This window comes from Paramisgurnus dabryanus, chromosome 14, assembly GCF_030506205.2.
Source record: "Paramisgurnus dabryanus chromosome 14, PD_genome_1.1, whole genome shotgun sequence".
Classification (NCBI taxonomy): domain Eukaryota; kingdom Metazoa; phylum Chordata; class Actinopteri; order Cypriniformes; family Cobitidae; genus Paramisgurnus; species Paramisgurnus dabryanus.
In genome coordinates, this window is record NC_133350.1 from 7,195,624 (window position 1) to 7,219,594 (window position 23,971).

Sequence of the window (23,971 nt, forward strand, 5' to 3'; positions counted from 1 at the left end):
GAGAAACAGGAACACCATACCAATTTTTTTACAGACCTTTTTTTTACCCCAAACCGTGGGGTACTATGCGATGGAAAAGCCCATAAACACCTTATTCATCCTCTCATCTTCCCTTAATAATGTTTCAGATTTTTGCGCTGGACAGTCTGTGTTTCTGCATGAGTATTTGTGGGATAGGATGAAAGAGAGTTGAAAGATCCTTCCTCCTTATTTTCTTATTTCCATCAAATGTTATCAGCATGCAGGGAACAAGTACATGGGAGATTTTGCAGAGAGTCTGGGTGACCTGTTGATGAATTACTGCAGAGATGTTGTGACGTAAACTCTCTTTCTTTCTCTCTCTCTCTCTCTCTCTCTCTCTCTCTTTCTCTTTCTTCCTCAGCTATCTTTTTGGGGTCGTTTCGTATGCCCTATGAGGAGATCAGGAGAATGATATTAGAGGTGGATGAGGATCAGCTGACTGAGCCCATGATCCAGGTAAAATCCCATTTTGTCACTATTTCTAAGCTGTTAAACAGGGCCATGTTTAGAAAGGTTAAGAGCATTGAGTGACCATGACCAAGCCATTTAAGATTATAAAACTTTAATACAGCACCACATTTGAATATTAATGTCTTCTGCTTTTCCAGATTTCCTGTTAAGCCTTCCATTAGTCTCTTATTATTTTAGTTTATATGCAATACTACATACATACTGTACAATAAAGTATTCATTTGAAAACACACACATTGCTTTTACATTACAGTGTCAATAATGTGGTACATTTTATATATATATATATATATATATATATATATATATATATATATATATATATATATATATATATATATTTTTTTTTTTTCTGTTTTCTCCTGCTTGTTTTGCAATCTGCATGTTTGACTCTCCACCTGTCCCCACCATTTTACAGTATATTTAAAAATGTAAAATTAGGCCTGCATGATATTTGGGGGAGACTGACATTGCAATGTTCTTTTTTTGTAAATTGCTGCAATATGAGAAATACTTAATTACTTTACCTTATGACATGAAAATCTTTGTTTGAGATTATTTAATTTCATTGCATTTCTTGAATAACTCACAGTTTTTCTCTCTGTCGTTTGAAACCATTCTCATATAGTGTAACGCTGGCAGAGGCATTCAAAATAGTTTTGCTTTTGAAATGAATGTTATGGATGTTCTGCTATGTAAATAATGCAGAGACGCACATTGCAATGTCAACCCTGAAACGATACTTCACGCAACCCTATTTAAAATATTTGTCTATACACATCTTGATATAGCAAAGGATTTTTTCAATACTACTTATCATTAGAAGCAGCCATGTATTTGTTTTCATGGTTGAAATGGGAACAACAGAATTAGCCATCTGCATGTTTGTTTACATTTCTCTCTGATTGTGATATAGACCCGTGGCCATTCATTCCATCACTAGGCTTATGTACATGTGAAGTAATGAAGTGGCCATATTGAAATTCTGAAGGTTTTTTCTTTTCTGTAGCAGGGATTACATTTCCCAACTTTAACAATAAAAGTCACTTAAATTCCTATATATGAATATCTGTGTATTAATCAAGGTTACTTATGTTGCTAACATGTGGATGATCTAATGATAATGCATAAATGCAATATGTCAAGTATTTTTCGTATTTCAAAGGTCTGCTCTAGTGTTATTTTGCCCTTAACCCCAGAATGCTCCAGGAACATTTATAGCCCTCTTCATTTGTGCAGTGTAATAATAATTGCCACTGAACCGATTTGGATGGAGAGACATCATTAAATGGCTAAAACTAGATCTGAACTAGCAGCTGAGAATAAAATAGGGTTGCAAGTTAAATTTGAATTGGTCATTTAATTCACGTCTCTCACTTTATATGTAAAATGTGTCTTGTTCTTTTCCCCAGAACCTTGTGAAGCACCTGCCAGAACAAGAGCAGCTAAACGCACTGGTCAAGTACAAGAGCGACTATGCCAACCTTTCTGAACCCGAGCAGTTCGGAGTTGTTGTAAGTCTACACACACACACACACACACACACACACACACACACACACACACACACACACACACACACACACACACACACACACACAGTCTGTGTCACAAGCAGTGTGTTTCCAAGTTTAATCAGCTTTCTGGTATACCTCCTGTTTAGTTTCACATCAAGTTAGAAGTCATCAATCACCCTTCCAACATCAATAGATCTGTCACACCATATTCTCATGATTTAATCTCTCAAATTGAAAGTGATATCAGCATCTTCGAACAAACAAACTCACTATATTTTGCAAAAGTTTTGTATATTGCTTGTCTGATCTAAAAGAAGAATATGTGAAAAGAATATATATTTTATATATTTTTTTATGAAAACTTGCTAGGGGTCTATCTGCATTAACCCTATCTACACCTTTATAGAATCTATTCCTCGGTTTTCTCTATGGTTTTCTCTTGCTTATCTTGTTTAAGTGCTTAGCCAATACGGGCAAATGTTTCACTAATAAATTGATGTTTTTTGTCTAAAACAATATAATAGCAATGATTCGAAAGTGCCAATGTTTACACTTTTATGGGAATTCATGAATGTATTAGGGGAATTTCTCTGAGCTTTAAATTGAGTTCTGAGAAAGTATTTATTTAAGTAACATTAAATAAATGACATATAGCCGAATTGCGCTTTATGGGTCACTGCAGGGATAAAGTGCTGTTTTATTTTACATTCACAAGATTTAATGGAATCTGCTTTGCCATTATATATGCGCTAGAATTGCCTGAGATTTTAATGAAGCCTGCGTGTGCTCATTTTTGGTTGTTTTGAATGTGAGAGTAATTTGAGTGCTTTAGTAAAGGGTTGACTTATAGGTGTTAATGTATTCAGACCTCAATTTTAGACCCTGCTTTGGGTTGCCATAGCTTAAAGTCGCCAAGAAACGGAAATCAAAATCAACTTTACTTCAGTTTTTTTAAGTATATCACGCAAAAATAATGGGCATGGCTTGTTTTCCACTGCTCTTTGATTGGATATGGAAAAGTATGCGTTTCATTCAGAAATGGAGTTGGCATCAAACTGAGGCGGGCGAGGTAAACGAATGCTCCCGCCCAAGCTGTCTAGCTGATGTCCTCAGAGAACCGTACGTACGGGCATAAGTAAATTTTCAGGTTTTGCACATGACTTAAAAAATACTTTATTATAGATAAATTGTTTATAATGAACACTGCATTATTACATAAAAATGTTTAAGTTTTGATCTCATTGGGACTTTAAGTGCCCCTGTCAGTCATTCATTCAGTCTGTTTCTGTTTTAATTCAATGTTGATTCAGAAGTTTCCAAAAACCTACAGACCCAGTTCCGCTGTCGTAAAGCTGACCAATGGCCTCCATGCCTCGCCGATGTGTGCCCATGTTTTAATTCCCATAAAATTGTATAATTTAGTATCTGATAGATAGTATACACTGCAAAAAAATGATTTTCAAGAAAAAATTCTTATTATTTTAGTCTTGTTTTCAGTAAAAAATATCTGAAAATTCTTAAATTAAGATGCTTTTTCTTTATGAGCAAAACAACCCAAAAAAATAAGTCTAGTTTTTAGACCAAAATTATCTAATTTAAGTGATTTTGTGCATAAAACAAGCAAATAAAATATGCCAATGGTGTAAGCATAAAATCTTGAAAATTTTTCTTAAACATTATTTTTTTTTTGCTTGATTACTGAAATCAAGACAAAAATACGAAGAATTGTTTTTCTTGAAAATCATTTTCTGCAGTGTATTCTCTATAGAATCAGCTATGTGTGCACTGGAAAAAATTATTCATTTTATTTTCTTAATTTTTTAAGGTAAGTGGTTACAATCAATTTATTGACTATTCAATTCATCAATACCCCATATTTAAACAAAGTTTTTTATTTTTTAGTTTCTAATTTTTATTTTTTTTAAATGTAGCTTAAATAAACTGATTGCAGCCACTTATTTAAAAAAAATTGAGCAAATTGAATGAATAATTTTTTCAGTGTGGCTCTCCCTTTAGGGGTTTTTCTCTAAAGGACTTTTTCCCCTAATAAAATTAGTTTCTTTTTCTCCTAGGAGTTTTTTCTCTCTTCTAGAATTATAACTCTCTTCTATACGTTACACTATTACAATGCTCGCTAGTACGGTTTAATCTTAGCTACTTTTGTTGTCCACCAATTTTTCTTTGTTTTCTTTATTTTATTCACCTTCTTAGACCACATTTTTTTTGTTATTTGCACCCTAATACTTAATTCTGTGTAACTGGAACCTGTTGTACACAAACGTGGACAATAACACTACTTCATGTTCAAAGAAAAATGTTTGGTTTATATTTATTGGTTCTTTCTAACCCCAAAACAGCTGGAAAAAATGGAAAAAAGTCAAACCAATGCTCTGGTCTTAGGAAGTTAATGTCAAACTGCTTTGAAACAATTAAACAATTGTGTAAAGCGGTATATAAATAAAATTGACTTGAATTGAATTAATGTTGGCCAGCACGTGTTTGCTGATGACCCCTTGCGTCTTTGACTAAATTTACTTGCCTTAATGATGAGGGACATGCTTGTATAAGACAATGGAAGTAAAAGATACACACCAGGGAGTCATCATGATTTCTCTTCATGCTACCATGCAGCCTGTCATTGTGTTTGGGTGTTTATTATATAATGAGGGATCCTGAGCTGCAGTTTATGCATGCGTGGGCAGCAGGAAATGATGCATTAGCAGTTCAGAGAACTAACCGGTTCAAAGGGAATATGTAATAATCTCCCATAGTGCCATTGCAAGCAGTTTTTTCTTTGTTCTTTCTCAAACCAGAACTTTAAACCTGTTGTTTGTTATGTTTGCTAAGTGGACCATAAGAAATAGAAAGTGACTATGGGATCCAAGATTATATAAGGTGATTTTGGATGTGCGTGCTGTTATGTACATTTGAATGTATAATAATCTTCAGGTATCTGTTCATGTTAAGTTTCTCCATGTAAATGTTTTAAATGGGTGCACGCTGTATTTTTATCTTCTGATAAACTGTTTGGGTGAAGCTAAGTGCAAGAATGACACCTTTTGCAGGAAAACTCTTGGAGAAGAGAGATCTCATGTTGCCTTAGCAACAGTCTTTCCCCCCCTTTTTAACAGGTCTTAGTTCATAGTTAACCAGACAATAGAGAAAAAAGATAAAACATGTTTGCGTGCGCGTGTTTCCCGTGCTCCGCCGAGTCTTCCGGCAGGCCATATACACCAGGGACAGAGCGCGAGTGTGTTCAGGGTCTACTGGGACATAAAGTCACATTGAAGCGCTTCTGTTATTCGGCAGTCACTCTGGGTGGTTGTGTGAAATGATGATTTAGCTCCATGATAAAGAATAAATCTTGAAACACTTAAAAACGTGTTCCCCTCTGAATACCGTCACATGCTGAGTGGCGGCTAAGACAGCATTACCTCCACTTCTGCCTGCAGGTCGAATTGAATTTAAAGGTTTTCTTAAGAACTCTGTGCAGTAAAGTTTAGCTGGTCTCACACAATTTCTTGTAAGGCTGGATAGGTTTGAATTGGTTTTATGTGCAATAAAACGTATATGGAGAAAACCTACATTATATGTAAAGGAGTCATAAACCTGCCCTGTATGCTGTAAGCTGGTCGATGGCAAAAAAAGTTAAAGTAATAGTTCAGGGAAAAATTTAAAAGACCACATGATTTACTCACCCTCAAGTCATTCGAGATACACATGTTCATCATCTTTTAGATGAACACAATTTTAGTTATTGCTTTGCTTTACCTGGCTCTTCCAAGCTTTATAAAACGGTAGTTAATAGGGCCCATGACTTTCAACCCCAAAAAGTCCATCCATCCTTCACAGATGTTATCCACATGGGGTTAATAAAGGCCTTCTGAGGGTTATCAATGTGATTTTTAATAAACTGTAATAATTAGCTTTCGTTAGTGGCTAATGCGTATTCACCAGAGTTTTAGAATAGGACACAGCATAGTGATGGCATGGAGACACAGATGAGAGACCAAAACAACAGCAGTCTAAGAAGTCTAAATCAAGGATTTTTTTAAAGAAAGTTTAGTTTTATTTTTAAGACAGTGGTATTTTGGCCAAATTGTGCGTGGGATGTAACGATGTTTTCACGAACAAATCGTAATTCAACAAAAACTTTGGTATCAAAATTTCTTCTAAATGTACGCACAAATTCAAGAAAACCTAAAACCACGCGTTCGCAATAATCACGTACGCTATAATCAAATAATAGGCTATAATTATAATGTGTTTAACAATGTTGATATATAAAATGACCATGATTTTATTTTATATTACAATATTTTCTGTATTATAAATTATTATACATGATCTATATTATTATTTTATACATTATTATAGCCTAGTTATTTTTTCTACACATTTAAAGAGGATGCACGTAATGACAATGCTTTCCTTTCTCACTTTTTAAAATCTCTATATGAAAGAGGCTGTTTACACTTGACATTAACATGCTATTTCATTGATCGGATCACAAGTGGCAACGTTAATGCCAGGTGTAAACGGTGTTCAAAAAGTTTTGAGCTTGTCCACTTTCGACCACTTTCAACCACATTCAGAGGTAGTTGAAACCCCTTTCGATCGGATTGCTTTTGTAGTGTAAAGGCACATGTGGTTGAATGTGTTCGAACAGCCACACGCGACCACCATTTATCTAATCTGAGGTACTAAACACAAGTTTTACGTCTTTTCTGACTGCTGGCGCGAACTCGCGGCAAACAGTGCTATTTTAAGCCTTTCATTGACAAAACTAAAGCGCTGATCTCCATAGTTTCGTTATGAAAGCGTGTGAAAGTTGCGCGATCCTATTTCATCAATTGCGCTGAAAATTCAGAGAAAGCTCTAACATATACACATACAAAACACTGTGCAGCATGCTTACTTGCAGCGGACTCCGACATAATGTTAGTTCGAGTCCATATAAACTCATAATTACTCCCGCTCACGTTTGAATGACAGCAGAGAGACTCGCCCACCGTCTCACAGACCGCCCCATCACAGTATTCAGGACAGAAGCGGTTGGACAAAAGAGACGGATTTAAATACCAGGTGTAAACGTAATGTGTCTCTCTCGTCCACTTGTGATCCAATCGATGAGAAAACATCTTAACGCCAAGTGTAAACAGCCCCAAAGTGTCTGCTTAATGCCTAATGTAAACGTCATGTAAATGTAATGAGAAGTCCAAACGTCAATCACTTAATCTACTGTCTGTTTTATTCTAAATACAGATGCGCTTCTCTGTCATATTTATTAAATGTCATATTTGTTAACGCATCTAATACTTCTTAAATGTTACTCCGGTCGGTGGACAGCACTGGCTTAATACAGCGACAGCAAAACTTCCCAAATAAAAAATGCAAAGCAAAACATAACTTTACCGATAATAAATATGATTATGGATTTATTTTTAAGCTCTCTTTCTTCTATGGCAAACTGCTAAAAAATATTTTATTGACCAGCGCTGCTCAAAACCCTTATATGGAGCTGGTTTGGGCGTGTTTTATGCAAATTACTAACATCGTGCATGCGGCCGCTCATGTAGAACACTCCAAATACACTAACGTAAGAACAAGTATAAGAACAAATTCATGTGAGTATGCACGTATTGTGAATTAGGCGGAAAGTTTTCATGAGAAGTTCTATGTGTGCGTATAAATATGAAAAACTTGCACAGTTATTAGTGAATGAGACCTATTTTTTATATAAGATATTGTATGCTACGCATAATGCGCATTGGCCACTACAGAAAGCTAGTTATTATTGTTCACAAGGTTTTACATATGTATATTTCTTCTTACAAAATTGCATCAATTAACTTCAGAAGGCCTTTATTAACCCCCTGGAGCTGTGTGGATTACGGATGGATGCACTTTTTTGGGCTTGAAAGTCATAGGCTTTTGTTTTCTGTCATTATAAAGCTTGGAAGAGCTAGAACATTTTCTAAAATAACTAAAATTGTTTTTGTCTGAAAGATGATGGACACGTGTATCTCGGCTTGAGGGTGACCTGGTAAATGCTGTTTCATGTTGTTTTAAAATGCAATGTTAAGTTCAAATTATGCAAGACAAAATGTGAATGCTACATTTCCAGTCCCTTCACGTCATGAATATCCCTTCATGCATTTGTTAGTAAACCATGTCTTTCTTTTTTATGTAACCCATCTCTGAAACCCCACTATGGCACATTTGTCTGGTTTTGGTACCCTGTCTTTTATGTACAGAAAGTATTAGGTGATTTTCAGCCTCGCCAAACCACCCTGATAAACTTTTGCGATCCAATTTTTCTGTCGTTTGAAGGGCTGATGAATAATTCTTTGTATGTTGTGGATGTGCCTGCTGCAGTTTTTTTTTTTTTTGGGAGGGTACAAATCCTCCTCAAACATTTATGGCTAGGAGAGCTTTGAATTTGAGTCTGTTTCATTGCAGATTAGCGCTGCCTGACACACACAAACACACACACACACACACACACACACACACACACACACACACAGAGAGAACGTCTGATACAAGTTTGCAGAAAATTTACACACATAAATTAGGCATTTGGCTTTGCCCTGATTTCTTTCATTTTTCTCCATATTTCTTTATCGTCGTTCATCTCTTTGTTTCCATTTAGATTTCTTGTGTATTTGCTCTTTTGTCATTAGGTTTAAAGGGTTAGTTCACCCAAAAATGAAAATAATGTCATTAATGACTCACCCTCATGTCGTTCCAAACTCGTAAGACCCCCATTCATTTTCAGAACACAGTTTAAGATGTTTATTTTTAGTCCAAGAGCTTATTGACCCTTCATTGAAAATCTGCGTATGGTATACTGTCCATGTCCAGAAAGGTAATAAAAACATCATTAAAGTAGTCCATGTGACATCAGTGGGTCAGTTAGAATGTGTTAAAGCATCGAAAATACATTTTGGTCCAAAAATAACAAAAATTACGACTTTATTCAGCATTGTGTTCTCTTCCCCATCTGTTGTGAAAGCACATGCGTGAGACTAAAGTCGCGTGACTGCAGTGACGTGGCTGACGTGTTATCTGGTGCCCCCCAGCTGTTTTTTATTTGTACACCTGGGCTTCATTTACAGTCTGAGGGAGACGAACGCTCAAAGTTTGAAAAAAAAAACAACAACTTTGCAAACATGTCACGTGACTGAATATGCTGAATAAAGTGGTAATTTTTGTTATTTTATAGACCAAAATGTATTTTCGATACTTCAACACATTCTAACTGACCCACTGATGTCACATGGACTACTTTGATGATGTTTTTATTATCTTTTTGGACATGACAGTATATCGTATAGAGATTTTCAATGAAGGGTCAACAAGTTCTCAGACTAAATATAAAACATCTTAAACTGTGTTCTGAAGATGAACGTTTTTGGGTGAACTATCCCTTTAAGGGGTGAAATTTTCTTTTTTGTTAATGTTTATTTCCATATTTTTAACACTCACGCATGCTGTAGGTACAGACTAATAGGGGTGCGTTCCACTCCAGTTTTAGACACACACTCGCGAACTTCCCTAAGCACTTCCCCTCGGGGGAATCCCTGTCGCCATTTTGAAGTGGACGAGGGAAGTTTGTATGGACAGACCCTCGCTCCCTCGATTTTGAGTCTACTTCATATGTACACTTCATGCATCTTCATATCCCACAATGCAACACGATTGTGACGTCACTTCAGCAACTCGCGCTTTGCACATGGAGGGGGCGGTCTACACTTTCCATGTGATCAAGGGCTTAGGGCGATCCATTTGAACCCACTTCAAGTGTTCTAGCAGTAGTGGGCACTCGTACAACGTAAGCAATGACGTACATCCGAGTGAACGAGAATGAGGGAAGTTAGCGAGGGAAGTTCATAAAAAAACGAACTGGAACGCAGGGAAGGAGTCGCGTACTTAATTTCTGATTATGGAAAACAACTCAAGACATATTAGCCAAATTTCCATATTGAATAGCTTAATTACACCCTTAATTTCTGATTGCTAATTTGTTTTATAGGGACAAATTGTTGTCTTCCTCACCCCCACCACATCTAAAATGTGCATATACTTCTGTGCATGTCTACAGCCTATGAATTACAGTATGGTCACAGAATGCATTGTGCCATTTGAAAAATTCAGTCTAACTGTTGATTTGATCTCTGTCTTCTTCCAGATGAGCAGTGTAAAGCGTCTAAAACCCAGACTGAACTCCATCCTGTTTAAACTGCAGTTTGAGGAGCAGGTGAATAACTTGCGTCCAGACATAATGGCAGTGAATGCTGCCTGTGACGAGATGAGGAAGAGCAAAGCCTTCAGCAGACTGCTGGAACTCGTTCTGCTCATGGGGAACTTCATGAACGCCGGCTCACGGAACGCCCAGTCTTTCGGCTTCAACCTTAGCTCACTCTGCAAGGTACGTGCAAAAACAGTTTGTGTGAATCATAGCCATCTGTTTTTAAGCTACATTTAAATATGCACACTAGTTTACAAATTTTCTGTGTGGAGGAATGTGAAAAATCCTTTAAACATAGCTTGCTACGATCGTGATTAGTCAAAACATTGTATAAATGAACCTGTAAATTAGGGATGCTTCCTTCGATCCTCCATAGATCGGTATCGGTCGTATATATCGCATTAAATGATTCAATTGGTTCTCGTTAAATTTGCAGATCGCATTAATCTTTTTTATTACGTTTTATTAAAGGGCCCCTGAATGCGGGTGCAACATGAGCCCATTTTTACACAGTGCAAGCATTTTTACAACCTGTTGCTCGTGTGACCTGCAAATTTGGATTTCTCTATTTGCCTTTACAGAGATATGTATATTTTCTATGTGGGCACGCTCTAGTCCTACATGCAGTGCGACATGTCTTCATATACAGTACTGTGCAAAAGTCTTAGGTCGCCACCACTAGACTTGTTGTTTTAGAAGTTTTAATCTCCATCCATATTTATTTTTCAATCTATTTTATTAAGATATAAACATAAACTAAAGGAAACATGTTAAAAAAAACATTTTCAGGACTAAATGTCGTCTTAAGGCATCGTAGGTGTTTAGTGCTACTTCTCTTGGCACTAAACACATCTTGAGCATTTTTGAACAGAATGAAGTAAAGACTAATTTATTTAAAATTAGAAATTATGATTTAATTTTATTTAGGTTTAAGAGATCCTGCAGTTCCCTGCTATTGCTCAAGTGGAAGGAAAACCTTGACATATCAATAAATGAACGCATCCTTTCTAAGAGTGTATACCTGACACAACTTGTCATTCAGCACGTGTACAGAGTAAAGATCTCTCTCACGTCTTAAAGCTACAGTAACTTAATTAATTTTTAACATCTGTGCTATTACTTTATCTAAAAAAGAGTTAACTGTTAAAGTCATCAAAGAGCTTACATATTAGCTTGAAGAATCAGTATCGGGCATTGGTATCGGCCGTGCATGATGACAATAAAGCGGTACTCTGTATCCTGATCGGAGGATTTCCACTATATATTTTTTTTATAAATGACGAATGAATGATGAATACTTGGACAACCAATGGTCCGATTCACAATTTTTTTATTTCCTCTGGTGTGTAGGTGTGTATAAGTTCATGTTAGCGATATGCAAAAGGGTTAATACCCAAAAGTAAACGATGAAGCGAGTTATCGTCTCCAACGTAAATCTCTTTTCTTGGACTACAACAAACACACGGATTGTAAGCGACAGTTTTCTTCCTGGGATTGGTGATGTAGACAAGACCGACATTATCATAATTCCTCCCGCTTCGGACTCAACCTGTAAGTTAACTTCTGTTAGCATTGCATTGTGAGCGAATCTTTCAAACATGGTAAGGAGCGTCACATTTCCAACTGACGTCAGAGGTATTCAGGCCAATCACAACGTACAGATTAGCTGGCTAATCAGGGACACAAAGCTTTTCAAATCCATGCATTTCAGGAAGAGTAAAATCTGGAGCAACAAAAATTGACGGTATGTTTTTTAAACCATAAACCACACAAACACGTTGTATTATACCAAATACACAAAATAACGTTGTTTTAGCAATGAAATAGGTGCTCTTTAATTATTGCCGAAATCTGCAGCAGTCCTTTTTTCACAATCCTAAAGGCACAAGCTCAGTGCAAGCCAAGGTTGTGTCATTTTTACAGACAGTGTCATATAAATTCTGTCATAATCAATTATTTCCCATAATTTTAAGTTTAATATTTTTTAATGATTACATTTGCTAGCTTTTGTTTTTATTCACATTTTTATTTTTACATTAATATATGCTAAAATATGTGTTAAGGTATTTGTAAAGAGAGCGGATGAGCATAAACCGTGCATCACTTTACATGTCCAACACCACATGACGCTGATGAATGAATGTTTGTTTTTCCACTTTGACACACACTTGACATTTGTGCCTGGACGTGTACATATTACAAAATGCAGTAACGATTAAAATATGAATAAAACTTGTAAAAACTGAACTAAACTCAAATGACTTTCTGTATCTGCCTGAACTCAAGTCTTACTCTTGATCTGCACTGACTTAAACTGAGTGCTCGCCTGTGTGTAAAAATTGCATCAATGTAGACCCATGCAGACTCTTTACCTCAGACAGATGATTTCTTGTTGCAGTTTTAACTTAATGTAGACCAATCAGTGCATGACATTAAACTATTGCAATAGTATTTCTAAACAGGTGCTTACTAATCGCTCTCGTGAGACTTTTGTGTCATACGCCGATCGATCTACGCAGCACCACATGAAGTCGAACACCTATTGGCTAATTGTTATGTGCAATATCCACCAGCTTGACAGGGGTGGTAAGTGTAATCTGTAAAAATTATAGATCACTGCTAAAAATAAATTCAGTCAAAAACTGCAAATATGTGGTTAACACGACATCTAAAGTCTTTACATCAGCACTTCAAAACTAAAATCACTGAAGTCTAGAGGCTGTTTGTAGGCTTGTTTCCTAGAGACAGATTAAGCATACTCCTCAAAAAAAAACAATAGTATTATTTCTTCCAGTTAAACCAGCCCTAAAGCCATTTATGTGTTCTGCTATCCATATATTTATTATATTCACACACACAAGCGATTTTCATCAGATGCTGTCCTCCTGCGCTCTGTTTTTGGAAAGAATCCGATAAGATAATAAATAATGTTCCTCTGATATACGTGGAAGAGCCGGAGCTGAGTCATCATCATAGAAGACAGTCCAGCCTCTGTGTCCTTCATTCCCTTCCCACAATTTTCCCGTTACCTTGACCCCTATCGGCCGACCCATCTAAAGTGCCTCTCGCTGGAGACGCCTGGCGTTCGAGAAGATCTCATTTGATTTAACACTATCAAGCATTCAAGACCACAGTAGCTGTATCTCTTGGCATCTATCAAAGTGCAGAGACCAAAAACCACTTTATAGCTTTTTCTTCTGTTTTCAGAGATAAGTCCTTGAGTAATGATAGTAATACAGATACTGTATAAATATGTGTATGTGTGTGTGTGCTGGAATAGAGGAAGGTTATTATTTTTCTGTTTGGTCAGGTGCATAAGCTAATATTAATGCTAATGGATATCTGCATCCCCAGGTTACGGACAGTTAAGTTTGAAAATAATAGGCAGTATCTGCATAGGACAATGTGCTGGAACTCAGATTATCTCTCTAAACAGGATTCAGCTTCAACGTGTAACTCATGTTTCTGCCACAGATGTGGTGCATAATTCTTGTTGAGGAAATGTGCTATTACCTTTCTAAATGACCATATTAAAGGCGCTCTAAGCGAATCTGCGAGACGTCACTTTTTGTTGATGTTTGAACTGTTTTCAAACAAACGGAGCGTAGCTAACTCCACCTTTTTTTCAGTTTGATCAGCGGACAGGCAGCAAGCAGATAGTGAGGAGATGTTTGTTGTATGTAACAAAAAAATTGTTATGGTCTAAAATGCGTGAATTCGCTTAGAGCACCTTTAAGACCATATCTTCTCATGTTATGATAATGCCGGTCTTGTCTACATCACCAATCCCAGGAAGTAAACTGTTGCCTACAATCGCTGTGTTTGTTGTAGTTCAAGAAAAGAGATTTACGTTGGAGACGATAACTCGCGTCATTGTTTTCTTTGGGGTTTGTACCTTTTGCATATCGTTAACATGTACTAATACACACTTACACACCAAAGCAAATGAAAAAAAAGTTAATCTGACCATTGGTGCTTTTTAACACAATGTTCTACCAAGTGAGTTAAAAACAGCACTTAATCACCCATCCATGTCCCATGTAACCACCCAAAAAGGTAAACGGCATCACAGCAGTGTGCTCAGTCAAACACCCTGGCCAACCCTTGACAAAAGCACCATGGCAGTGAGCTTACCCGCATTTTCCATCCTATACCCCCTTCCCGAGCCCAAATTACACTAGTGAAACGAACCAGGCTTTGGGGGTCAAACTTTCTTAGGCATGGTTTAGTTACTGTTAGTATGCTAATCTAGCAGCACTCACAATTTAAAAAAAAAGTTAATATTTTCTCTAATGTAACGTTGTTCTGTATATTATACAACACAATGTTAGATTTTTCTGCCCTAGTTAAGACCCTTTAATAAGATTTTTTTTTGTGGGAGTGGGTGAAATTTTGCAAATGGTAATTCAGATGAAGGGCAGGTGGGGAGTATAATTAATTACTATTCCAGCCATTGCAGATGTACTTAGGTTTCCATGGTGATTTGCCATTCATTTCTTTTAACAGGCTGTCTCCCTTTTTCTGTCTTATTAATCATCCATCTTATTCTTTACCACTTTCATACCTTCCTCCAGTGTGGTGCTAAAACTCAGAATGGCCATAACAGCATTAGTGCCTCTCTGGGATAATGAAATGCCTCCCTGCTCATCATGTCTCCTTGAAGACCTGATAAAAGACTGCAGACCGTATACGAACACAGTTACAGTCAGACTTTAAAGAAACACTTCGTCCAAAAATTCTGCCATCTTTTACTCACCAAGGAGTCATTTTGAAGAATGTTCACACAGAATCTTCCCCTTCATTTTAGTCGTTACATCTCATGTATTAATGTGCATGTAATGTATGATGAGAGTGATTTGTCCTTACTGCTGAGAAAGAGATCATGGTACATATTAGTTGTGTGATGGATCGCAGTTGATCCAGACGGTTCGGCTAGCATGCTTTTCGGGGATTAATACGCAAATTTAAATATGGAAAGTTTATCATTTGCAGGTGTTTCAAAGGCTTGCAAATGTTAACATTCAAGTGATTTTGAAATATTTAGCTGCAAAAAGGTGCTTAAGTAACCAGCTTTATGTCTGCACTTATGCACATGCGGTTGAAAGTGTCCAGTCCAGCTCCAGTTAGACGTTATCATCCCTATGCCCTTCGAAGATCAGAACTCTTAATGTGTAACGTTAAACTTTAGAGAGAGTTGCGCTTCTGTGTCTCATACTGTAGTCGATTAAAATACATTTGGTGAATAGAGTACTGAAAAACAATGTAATGTTTTTGTGTGGAGCGACTGTTTATGCTGTGTCGTTTAGATTTCGCCCTCCGTCTGCGTGCGTGCACGTTTAAGTGCACTCAAAAGTGCATACACGGAAAGATGCGTTTCAAAAAGCAAACATAAAATCGTCCTGTTTTTGATAGGGCACACACCACCAGAATGATTTCCACGGTATTATTTTTCTAATAAAAACATTTGTTTATGTCTTAAGTTTATGTATAGATTAGTCAGAAACCAGTCCGTGCTTATCTTAAAGAGACAGTAACCTCAATTAACCTACTTAAGTCTGTATCAATAATGTTAATTAAACAACTCAAGACAAAGAGAAAATAACTTCTGTAGCTCTAAAAAAATATTATATTTAATGTACACTCACCTAAAAGGATTACTAGGAACAGCTGTTCAATTTGTTGAATTTGACCATTTTGGTGTGGTCCTGGTCAAGACAATCTTCTGAACTCCAAACTGAATGCCAGAATGGGAAAGAAAGGTGATTTAAGCAATTCACAATTTGCTCAGTTACTGGGATTTTCACGCACAACCATTTCTAGGGTTTACAAAGAATGGTGTGAAAAAGGAAAAGCATCCGGTATGCAGCAGTTCTGTGGGCGAAAATGCCTTGTTGATGCTAGAGGTCAGAGGAGAATGGGCCGACTGATTCAAGCTGATAGAAGAGCAACTTTGACTGAAATAACCACTCGTTACAACCGAGGTATGCAGCAAAGCATTTGTGAAGCCACAACACGCACAACCTTGGGGCTACAACAGTAGAAGATCCCACCGTGTACCACTTATCTCCACTACACATAGGATAAAGAGGCTACAATTTGCATGGGCTCACCAATATTGGACAGTTGAAGACTGGAAAAGTGTTGCCTGGTCTGATGAGTCTCGATTTTTGTTGAGACATTCAGATGGTAGAGTAGGAATTTGCCGTAAACCGAATGAGAACATGGATCCATCATGCCTTGTTACCACTGTGCAGGCTGGTGTTGGTGGTGTAATGGTGTGGGGGATGTTTTCTTGGCACACTTTAGGCCCCTTAGTGCCAATTGAGCATCGTTTAAATGCCATGGCCTACTTGAGTATGTTTCTGACCATGTCCATCCCTTTATGACCACCATGTGCCCCCCATCCTCTGATGGCTACTTCCAGCAGGATAATGCACCATGTCACAAAGCTCGAATCATTTCAAATTGGTTTCTTGAACATGACAATGAGTTCACTGTACTAAAATGGCCCCCACAGTCACCGGATCTCAACCCAATAGAGCATCTTTGGGATGTGGTGGAACGGGAGCGTCGTGCCCTGGATGTGCATCCCACAAATCTCCATCAACTGCAATATGCTATCCTATCAATATGGGCCAACATTTGTAAAGAATGCTTTCAGCACCTTGTTGAATCAATGCCACTTAAGGCAGTTCTAAAGGCGAAAGGGGGTCAAACACAGTATTAGTATGGTGTTCCTAATAATCCTTTAGGTGGGTGTATACAATAAAGACAGTGTAATTATTCATTTGATTTTATTTCTGTACTTAATGCTGTTTTTAGACCTTAGTTAATGTGCAACTTTGTTATTTTTTCTGTTTTTATTAGATTTTTCCCACCTCTTTTTTTGCTGATCCGAAAAATGATCCGATCCTTGCCTCAAAAACTGTAATGTGATCCGAACCGTTAGTTTTGTTATCCGTCACACTCCTAGTAGATCTGTATATTACTGTGCATCCACATAGATGTGCCGTTTCTGATGGACAGGAGTGACAAAGAAAGTGTGTCGTTTACTTTTTCAAGTTTCTCGCCTAAGGGGCCCGTCCTGATCTCTCGCTCCGTCTCGCTTGATCCGATTTGTTTGTTTATTTTCTGAGGTTAAACCGTCAGTGTCTTTATTTTTGCTCTCAGTGGGTTTATTGAGCACATTTAGTTGTCAAAGGACTTGAAAGTGTTTATCTTTGAGGGAGTGACTTTAGCGTCACCGTTTGATCTCTTCAGCAAAAGATATTTAACTTGTCATGGACGCACTCCTCATCATAGCCTCAATAAAAGTTTTTACCTGCAAATTTCGGAGACCTAGACATAGTTTTTTTGTTAGATTTGTTTGAAGAAATAAACAGAAGTAAGGTCAAAGAATATCTCGGTTCTTTATTCATCCTAATGTGTGTGGTATATCTGAGAAGCCCTGTCAGGCAAAGCAACAAAATCTAATTTCATCCTCACCCATCAGTCTGACGCTTTGCACGGCTTGCAAATGTTCTGACACTGCAGTTATCCGGTTGAACCCTTTATGTGTATCTAGCACAAAACCCGTGTCAAAACGCATACATTTAAAGAAATTACGGAGAGAGAGAGGAGACTATAAAAATGGACTAGATGGAAAGTCGATGTCTCCAATTTTGTCTAATTTCAAGAGCCTCATTTGAAAGTCCTTTTTCACTTCATCTCTTTTTCTCTCGTATACCCCCTCCCAACCCTCCAAAGGTAATCAGGCATTTACACCACCCAGCAGAGCTTAATAATGTTTGCGCTATCCATGTTAATCAAATGCTTTTTGTGCAGCCTTTTACAAAAGGCTTGTATCCTTGTGCCACAATGATAATCATAACTGACAATGAAAATGTCTTGCTTTTCTGGTCCGGCTGCAATTTCGGTGTACTATCAAATTAACTTGTCAGACGTGAAGAAGGCTGTTGCTGATGGGTGCCTTCAAGATTCTCTCCATCTACGCTCTTCTTTCTTTCTCTGGCGTTCTGTTCACATTATAGGAACACAAATATTTGTTGTTTTTATACTTTTGGGCAGCGGTGGAGAATGCCAGTACAGTTGCACTTTACTCGTAGGCCGTGCCCGATACTGTGCAGTAATGAATGATTAAAACAATATTAGTAAATGTTTGCTTATTAAATACATTGATGGCTATAGGTAGATGTCTACTTTTGAGAATGTAGTTAGAGTGCAGCTGTATCCATGTCATAAAATTGTATCTTACTATGGACTCCCTTGTGTAAGCAACCACCTGAATGTGTTTAACGCATCTTAAATATTCATGCATTTTACAAACGACTGTGGCAGTTTTATAATCCCACTCTCTGCTGTTACACAAGGGATGTTGTGCTATTAATATTTAATATCCATATCACATTAATCAGATCGCTCGTTCTCTTTTGTTCCCCCAGCTGAAGGACACTAAATCAGCTGATCAGAAGTCCACTCTGCTGCACTTCCTGGCGGAGATCTGTGAGGAAAGATATCCTGAAGTGCTAAAGTTTGTCGATGATCTACAACATGTTGATCGGGCCAGTCGAGGTACTTAAACATATACACATGCACAGAAGTGACAAATATTCATATTCGCAAGACTGAAATGGACTACTTATATATGTTTAGCTGGTCTCTCAGCCTGACTAAACAGGTGTTTAGTTGGTTTAAAACAGTCGGTGGGATAACTTTTTTTTTTTTTAAAGGAAAACAGCACCGTTTTTTAATATTTTACTATGTTCTTACCTCAGCTTAGATGAATTAATACATACCTGTCTTTTTTCAATGCGTGCACTTAATCTTTGTACAGCAAGTCATGAATGTATTAGCATTTAGCCTAGCGCCAATATTCCTTAGGATCCAAACAGGGATGAATTTAGAAGCCACCACACACTTTTATGTTTTCCCTATTTAAAGACTGTAACATGAGTAGCTACTGAGGGGCAACCTTCTGATCTCTCTAATGAAGCCAATACGGAAGTGACTTAAACTGCAATTCATCGACTGGCTCCACTTTACAGTAGAAAATAATCTGTTTACAGCCTGGTACAAAAAGTGTTTTTGGTAACTTTTTATAGCTAATTTTGCCCTTCATGACAACTGTGAGGGGGGTGAATTTTTTTTGTAACTCATTCGTTTAAATTATACTAAGCCTTAACCTCTCGACGCGCACTAGCTCGCAGACGGAAAGACGTCAGTTTTTTTTAATGCTGCTAACAATATATATATAGCCTACTGTGTACAAACAACAATAATAATAACACTACTATACATCGTTTAAAAGGTCTAAGGGTTTAGCATCAGTGTATGGTGTCCATTTTGAGATTAAATTGCTCTAGTATCATAAATATAGTATTTTATTACAGAAGTCCAGATAACAACATGCATAATATAAACTGACTCCTTACCTTTGTGCTGGTATAAGGAACGCGAATCGAATCCAGTCTGTTTCAGATGTGTGAACTGTGAATAACCCATAAAAACTCTCCAACAAAGTACATCCAATGACCATTTTTGTCCACAAATGCGTATAAGCCGTGAAATATGGATATATTTTCCATTGTTTACATCAGATTTCAGATGCACGTCTTGTAATAGATTATAATATACAATCTGAGGACTATTTACATCGTAACACTTGTATATGAGATCACACTCGCGTTCAAAACCAGCGCTCAAACTTGATTGTACAAGTAGGCGGGAGTATAATACATAATATCCAAACAGCGCTGTCAAATATCGTGACGTCATCTGACTTGCGCGTTCCTCCAATGACTTCATGGAAAATATTGATAGACAGAACGTGTAGCCAATTAGAACACGAATTCAACGATCTTTGTGTGAAGCTTCATTTCCTGGTGTGGATACGGCATTTTATACGCTTATATAAGGATAAACAATAAAAAGAACGAACGTGTATGTAAACAAAAGACTTTTATTTTGTGGCTGACTGGCACTTAGAAAAGGCACTAATCTTACAAAAACTCTTGCAAGAACCTCATTTTTGGGTCTATTGACTTCAAACGTGAAATATAACTTCTTTAGACTTGTGGCTTTGGCCTCATTGCATTTATAGGTTTCACACATATATTTATCATTAAGATTTTTAGTGTTAAAAAAGATGTTATGCCAAAAAAATTTTATTACAATGTACTTCAGCCTCTCTAACTTTTTTTTTATCTTAAAATAATTTTGAAACATGGAAAACGAAGCTCAAAGTGTCTTCTATCTAATGATACCACAGTTATGCTTATACTATAAATGGTTTTGTAAAAACAGCCCTTTTAGTGAAAGTAGGTATTTTCATGGTTTCGGGCCAGAATGGGGGTGCTTTTCAAGAGGTTAAACTTCTGCATAATTAAGGGCATGGCCGCTTGGGTGATGGTTGAACAGCCACTGCTGTCACTAGACTCGCGATAGGCGGGCGAGGTTTCACCTCAGCTTCACACATGTCCCGCCTCTCTAAAACGATCTTCGCAAACCAATGGGTGACATCACGGACACTACGTCCATATTTTTTTACGGTCTATGGTAGTTAAACAAGTAAGTATGGTGGCACAAAACAAAACGTGGTGATTTTTTTAAGCGGATAAAAAATGAGAACTTAGTTGTATGGTGGAAGAGCACTTACTTCCACCTCAGGTGTAGTTATATTGATTGAAGAACACTTTTTAAGCCTTCATTTAGCTTTTACACTATTCATTGCTTTGCCCCTCTTTTTTTACTCCATATACCTGCCATCTGTCAGACTTTCTATTTCCCTTTTGGTTTTGCCAAAGACAATCTAAGAGTCTATAAAACAGATATTGCCTAAAAGATATGGGAAAGCTTTGAATATGCAGCTGCCAGCATGAAGCTGAAAATTCTAGCGTACGCTCACATCCTACTTAACTGGACCGAACCATACCCGAGTACGATTGTCCCACTATAAATGATCTGTACCCGAGTATGTTTACGTCATTAAAAGAAAACTGGAAGATACACGCGGTGGAGTTCATCACAATTATGAGTTTATGGTTAATAAGTGGCGTTTGAAACAAGGGGCAACCTTCTGGTATCTCTGATGAAGCCAATACAGGAAGTGATTTAAACTGCAATTCATCGACTGGCCGCTAGAGGCTGGCTCCAAAAGGGAGTCAATTCCCATAGACCTCCATGTTAAAATGCCCAACTTTAGAGTTATGTTTTCAGCCTGGTACATATAATTTTTTTTGGTCTGTATAGCTAATTTTGCCCTTCATGACAACTGTGAGGAGGTGATTTTTTTTTGTAATTTATCCGTTTAAGTTATATTAAGTCTTAAACTTCTGCATAATTAAGGGCGTTTTCCACTTGAGTGACTGTTGAACAGCCACTGCTCTCACTAGATTCGAGCTAGAGGGGCGTGGTTTCAGCAACCAGCCACCTCAGCTTCACCCACGTCCCGCCTCTTTACCCATTTTTGGATATCCGTGAGTGATGCTCGATGACGCACGGCCAAGATGGCCTACTATTGGCTTCAAAAACGATCTTCAGAAACCTATGGGTGACGTCACAGACACTACGATTGTATTTTTTACAGTCTATGGTTAAAATTATGTGCATTGCGTAGATCTTTTGGCATATGACATTAAATAACGACAATCTCGTTTAAAAATGCCTAATACCGATCTTTGCAATCATCCCTACTAGTTATATTAATTAAATAGAATTAAATGTTCTGGGATGTTCTGGGACCTAGTAACACTGCCGTAACATTTACATAATGCATCCTGTTTGAAAAAAGGCAGAATCAATGCCGTAATGTGGTGTGCCATAGTTGGAGGATGAAAATTATCGTTCATCACAGTATTTAAATGCAAGATGAGACATGTCTGCAAACTGGACTAAAGCAGAGATCAGGGAGCTCGTCACTATTCAGAAAATCATTGCCAGTGTGAATTAACCAAAATCAAAGACCCCAGGACAAATCCTGGAAGCCTTTTCCGTAATCTGTGTCTGAAAAGGGTTTAGATGCATGTTTACCTCAGACCCACACACAGTTTTCACAATTTCTTGCCTCCAAGCAGCCCTTAAGACAAACATCACATTCAGTATTGGCCTCACACACACACACAAATCTAAAACAAGGGACCTTGCAATGTACCTGATGTTTGAACTCCATACCACAGTTTCAATGTGTGCAGGTAATTTATTGTCGACTTCTATCAGTGTTAATGTCCTATGCACCGCACGGCCTCATTTTGTAGCACACATTTTATTAGCAACCCTGGGCACAGAGATAATGTCAACCTCTGTGTGTTGGGGTGTGTGGGTCAGGTTTTACATTGTGGAGACCAAAACACCTACATTTTGGGCGGCAGCCAACAACGAAATGGCTTAATTAACTAAATGATGTCTTAATGATATTGTAGTAATTAAGTTTTCTGTGAAGACCCGGTTTACGAGAGTCAGGGTTGGAGAAAATATCAGAAGCTCAGTATTCAAACAATAAACGGCAGAGTAGATAAGTGCAAGTGAAGTGTGTCAGATCTCTGAATTTTACTATCGTAACTCTTCCTGTAAACAGATGGAGGGGATAAATCACTAAAATAAGCTGAAATATCCAGACATTTTCTGAGTGTTTGTGTTTGCTTTAGCAGACAGAGAGGCAGGGGGCTGTTGTGTTGAGGTCACATTGCCCTCGGCTGCCTTGGAGGCAGAGTCACAACAGGGCAACCCGACCGCCTGACTGCATTACCTATGGCTTTTAGATAACAGAAAAGTGAGATTTGGGATGGCTACAAAAATCCAAAAGTTTATTTTTGAGTGTACAGTAAATATGATTTAACTGACAGTGTTTGTATTAGGGAGCGAGTTTTGGTAATGTATACAGATTTTTTTCCCCAGCGGGATATGGGATGAGACAATACCGTCTTTATCGGTATGATTTAATATTACCCTCCTTCTTTGCAACAGAAGCTCTGAGGTCGCCTATGGGACATAATGTAGGGTGGGACTTTAGGTCATTTGGATGTTGGAATTTGATTGGATCACTATACTGTCCTAAGCTGTGACGTATTAAAGGGATAGTTCACTTTAAAATCAAAATTCTGTCATTATTTACTCATCCTCATGTTGTTGTAAACCTGTATTAATTTCTGATGAACACAAAAGAAGATATTTTGATAAATGATGGTAAACACACAGCAGATAGTGACCATTCACTTCCATAGTGTGGAAGAATTTTGATAAATGATGGAAATCACACAGTTGACGGTACCCATTAAATTCCATCATATTTTTTATTCCTACTATGCAAGTGAATGGTCACTATCTGCTGTGTGTTTGCCTTCATTTTTTAAAAATATCTTCTTTTGTGTTCATCAGAAAAAAGAAATTCATACAGGTTTAAAACAACATGAGGATGAGTAAATGATGAAAGAATTTTTATCTATCCCTTTAAGGTAATATTTTCCTCTTGGCTGTGTGTGATTGGTTGCATTAGTAGAAAAAGTAGTTTCAAAAGCATAGAGACATTTAATTAACTATTTTAAAACACATTTTTATTTATGAGGCATGCATGCAAAACAAGGATATTTATTAAAGCTGCACCGCAGAAATGTGCATCTTTGTCTACATTTTTACATTTGAAAAATAAAATAAATTGTGTTACTTTTGGAAGAGTTCACAGTTTAACATCCACTTCTCTTTTGCATGGATGAAT

At 37.4% G+C, this 23,971-nt stretch overlaps 1 protein-coding gene across 1 annotated transcript in view; it reads left to right on the forward strand.

Moving 5' to 3' along the window:
- The window catches only part of diaph3 (diaphanous-related formin 3), a 414,251-nt gene that overhangs the window by 228,319 nt on the left and 161,961 nt on the right, over nt 1–23,971 (forward strand). The window contains exons 19-22 of the mRNA XM_073811820.1: nt 383–477; nt 1,905–2,006; nt 10,204–10,443; nt 18,705–18,834. Coding sequence (XP_073667921.1) covers nt 383–477; nt 1,905–2,006; nt 10,204–10,443; nt 18,705–18,834 — 567 coding nt within the window. The remainder of the gene's footprint in view (nt 1–382; nt 478–1,904; nt 2,007–10,203; nt 10,444–18,704; nt 18,835–23,971) is intronic.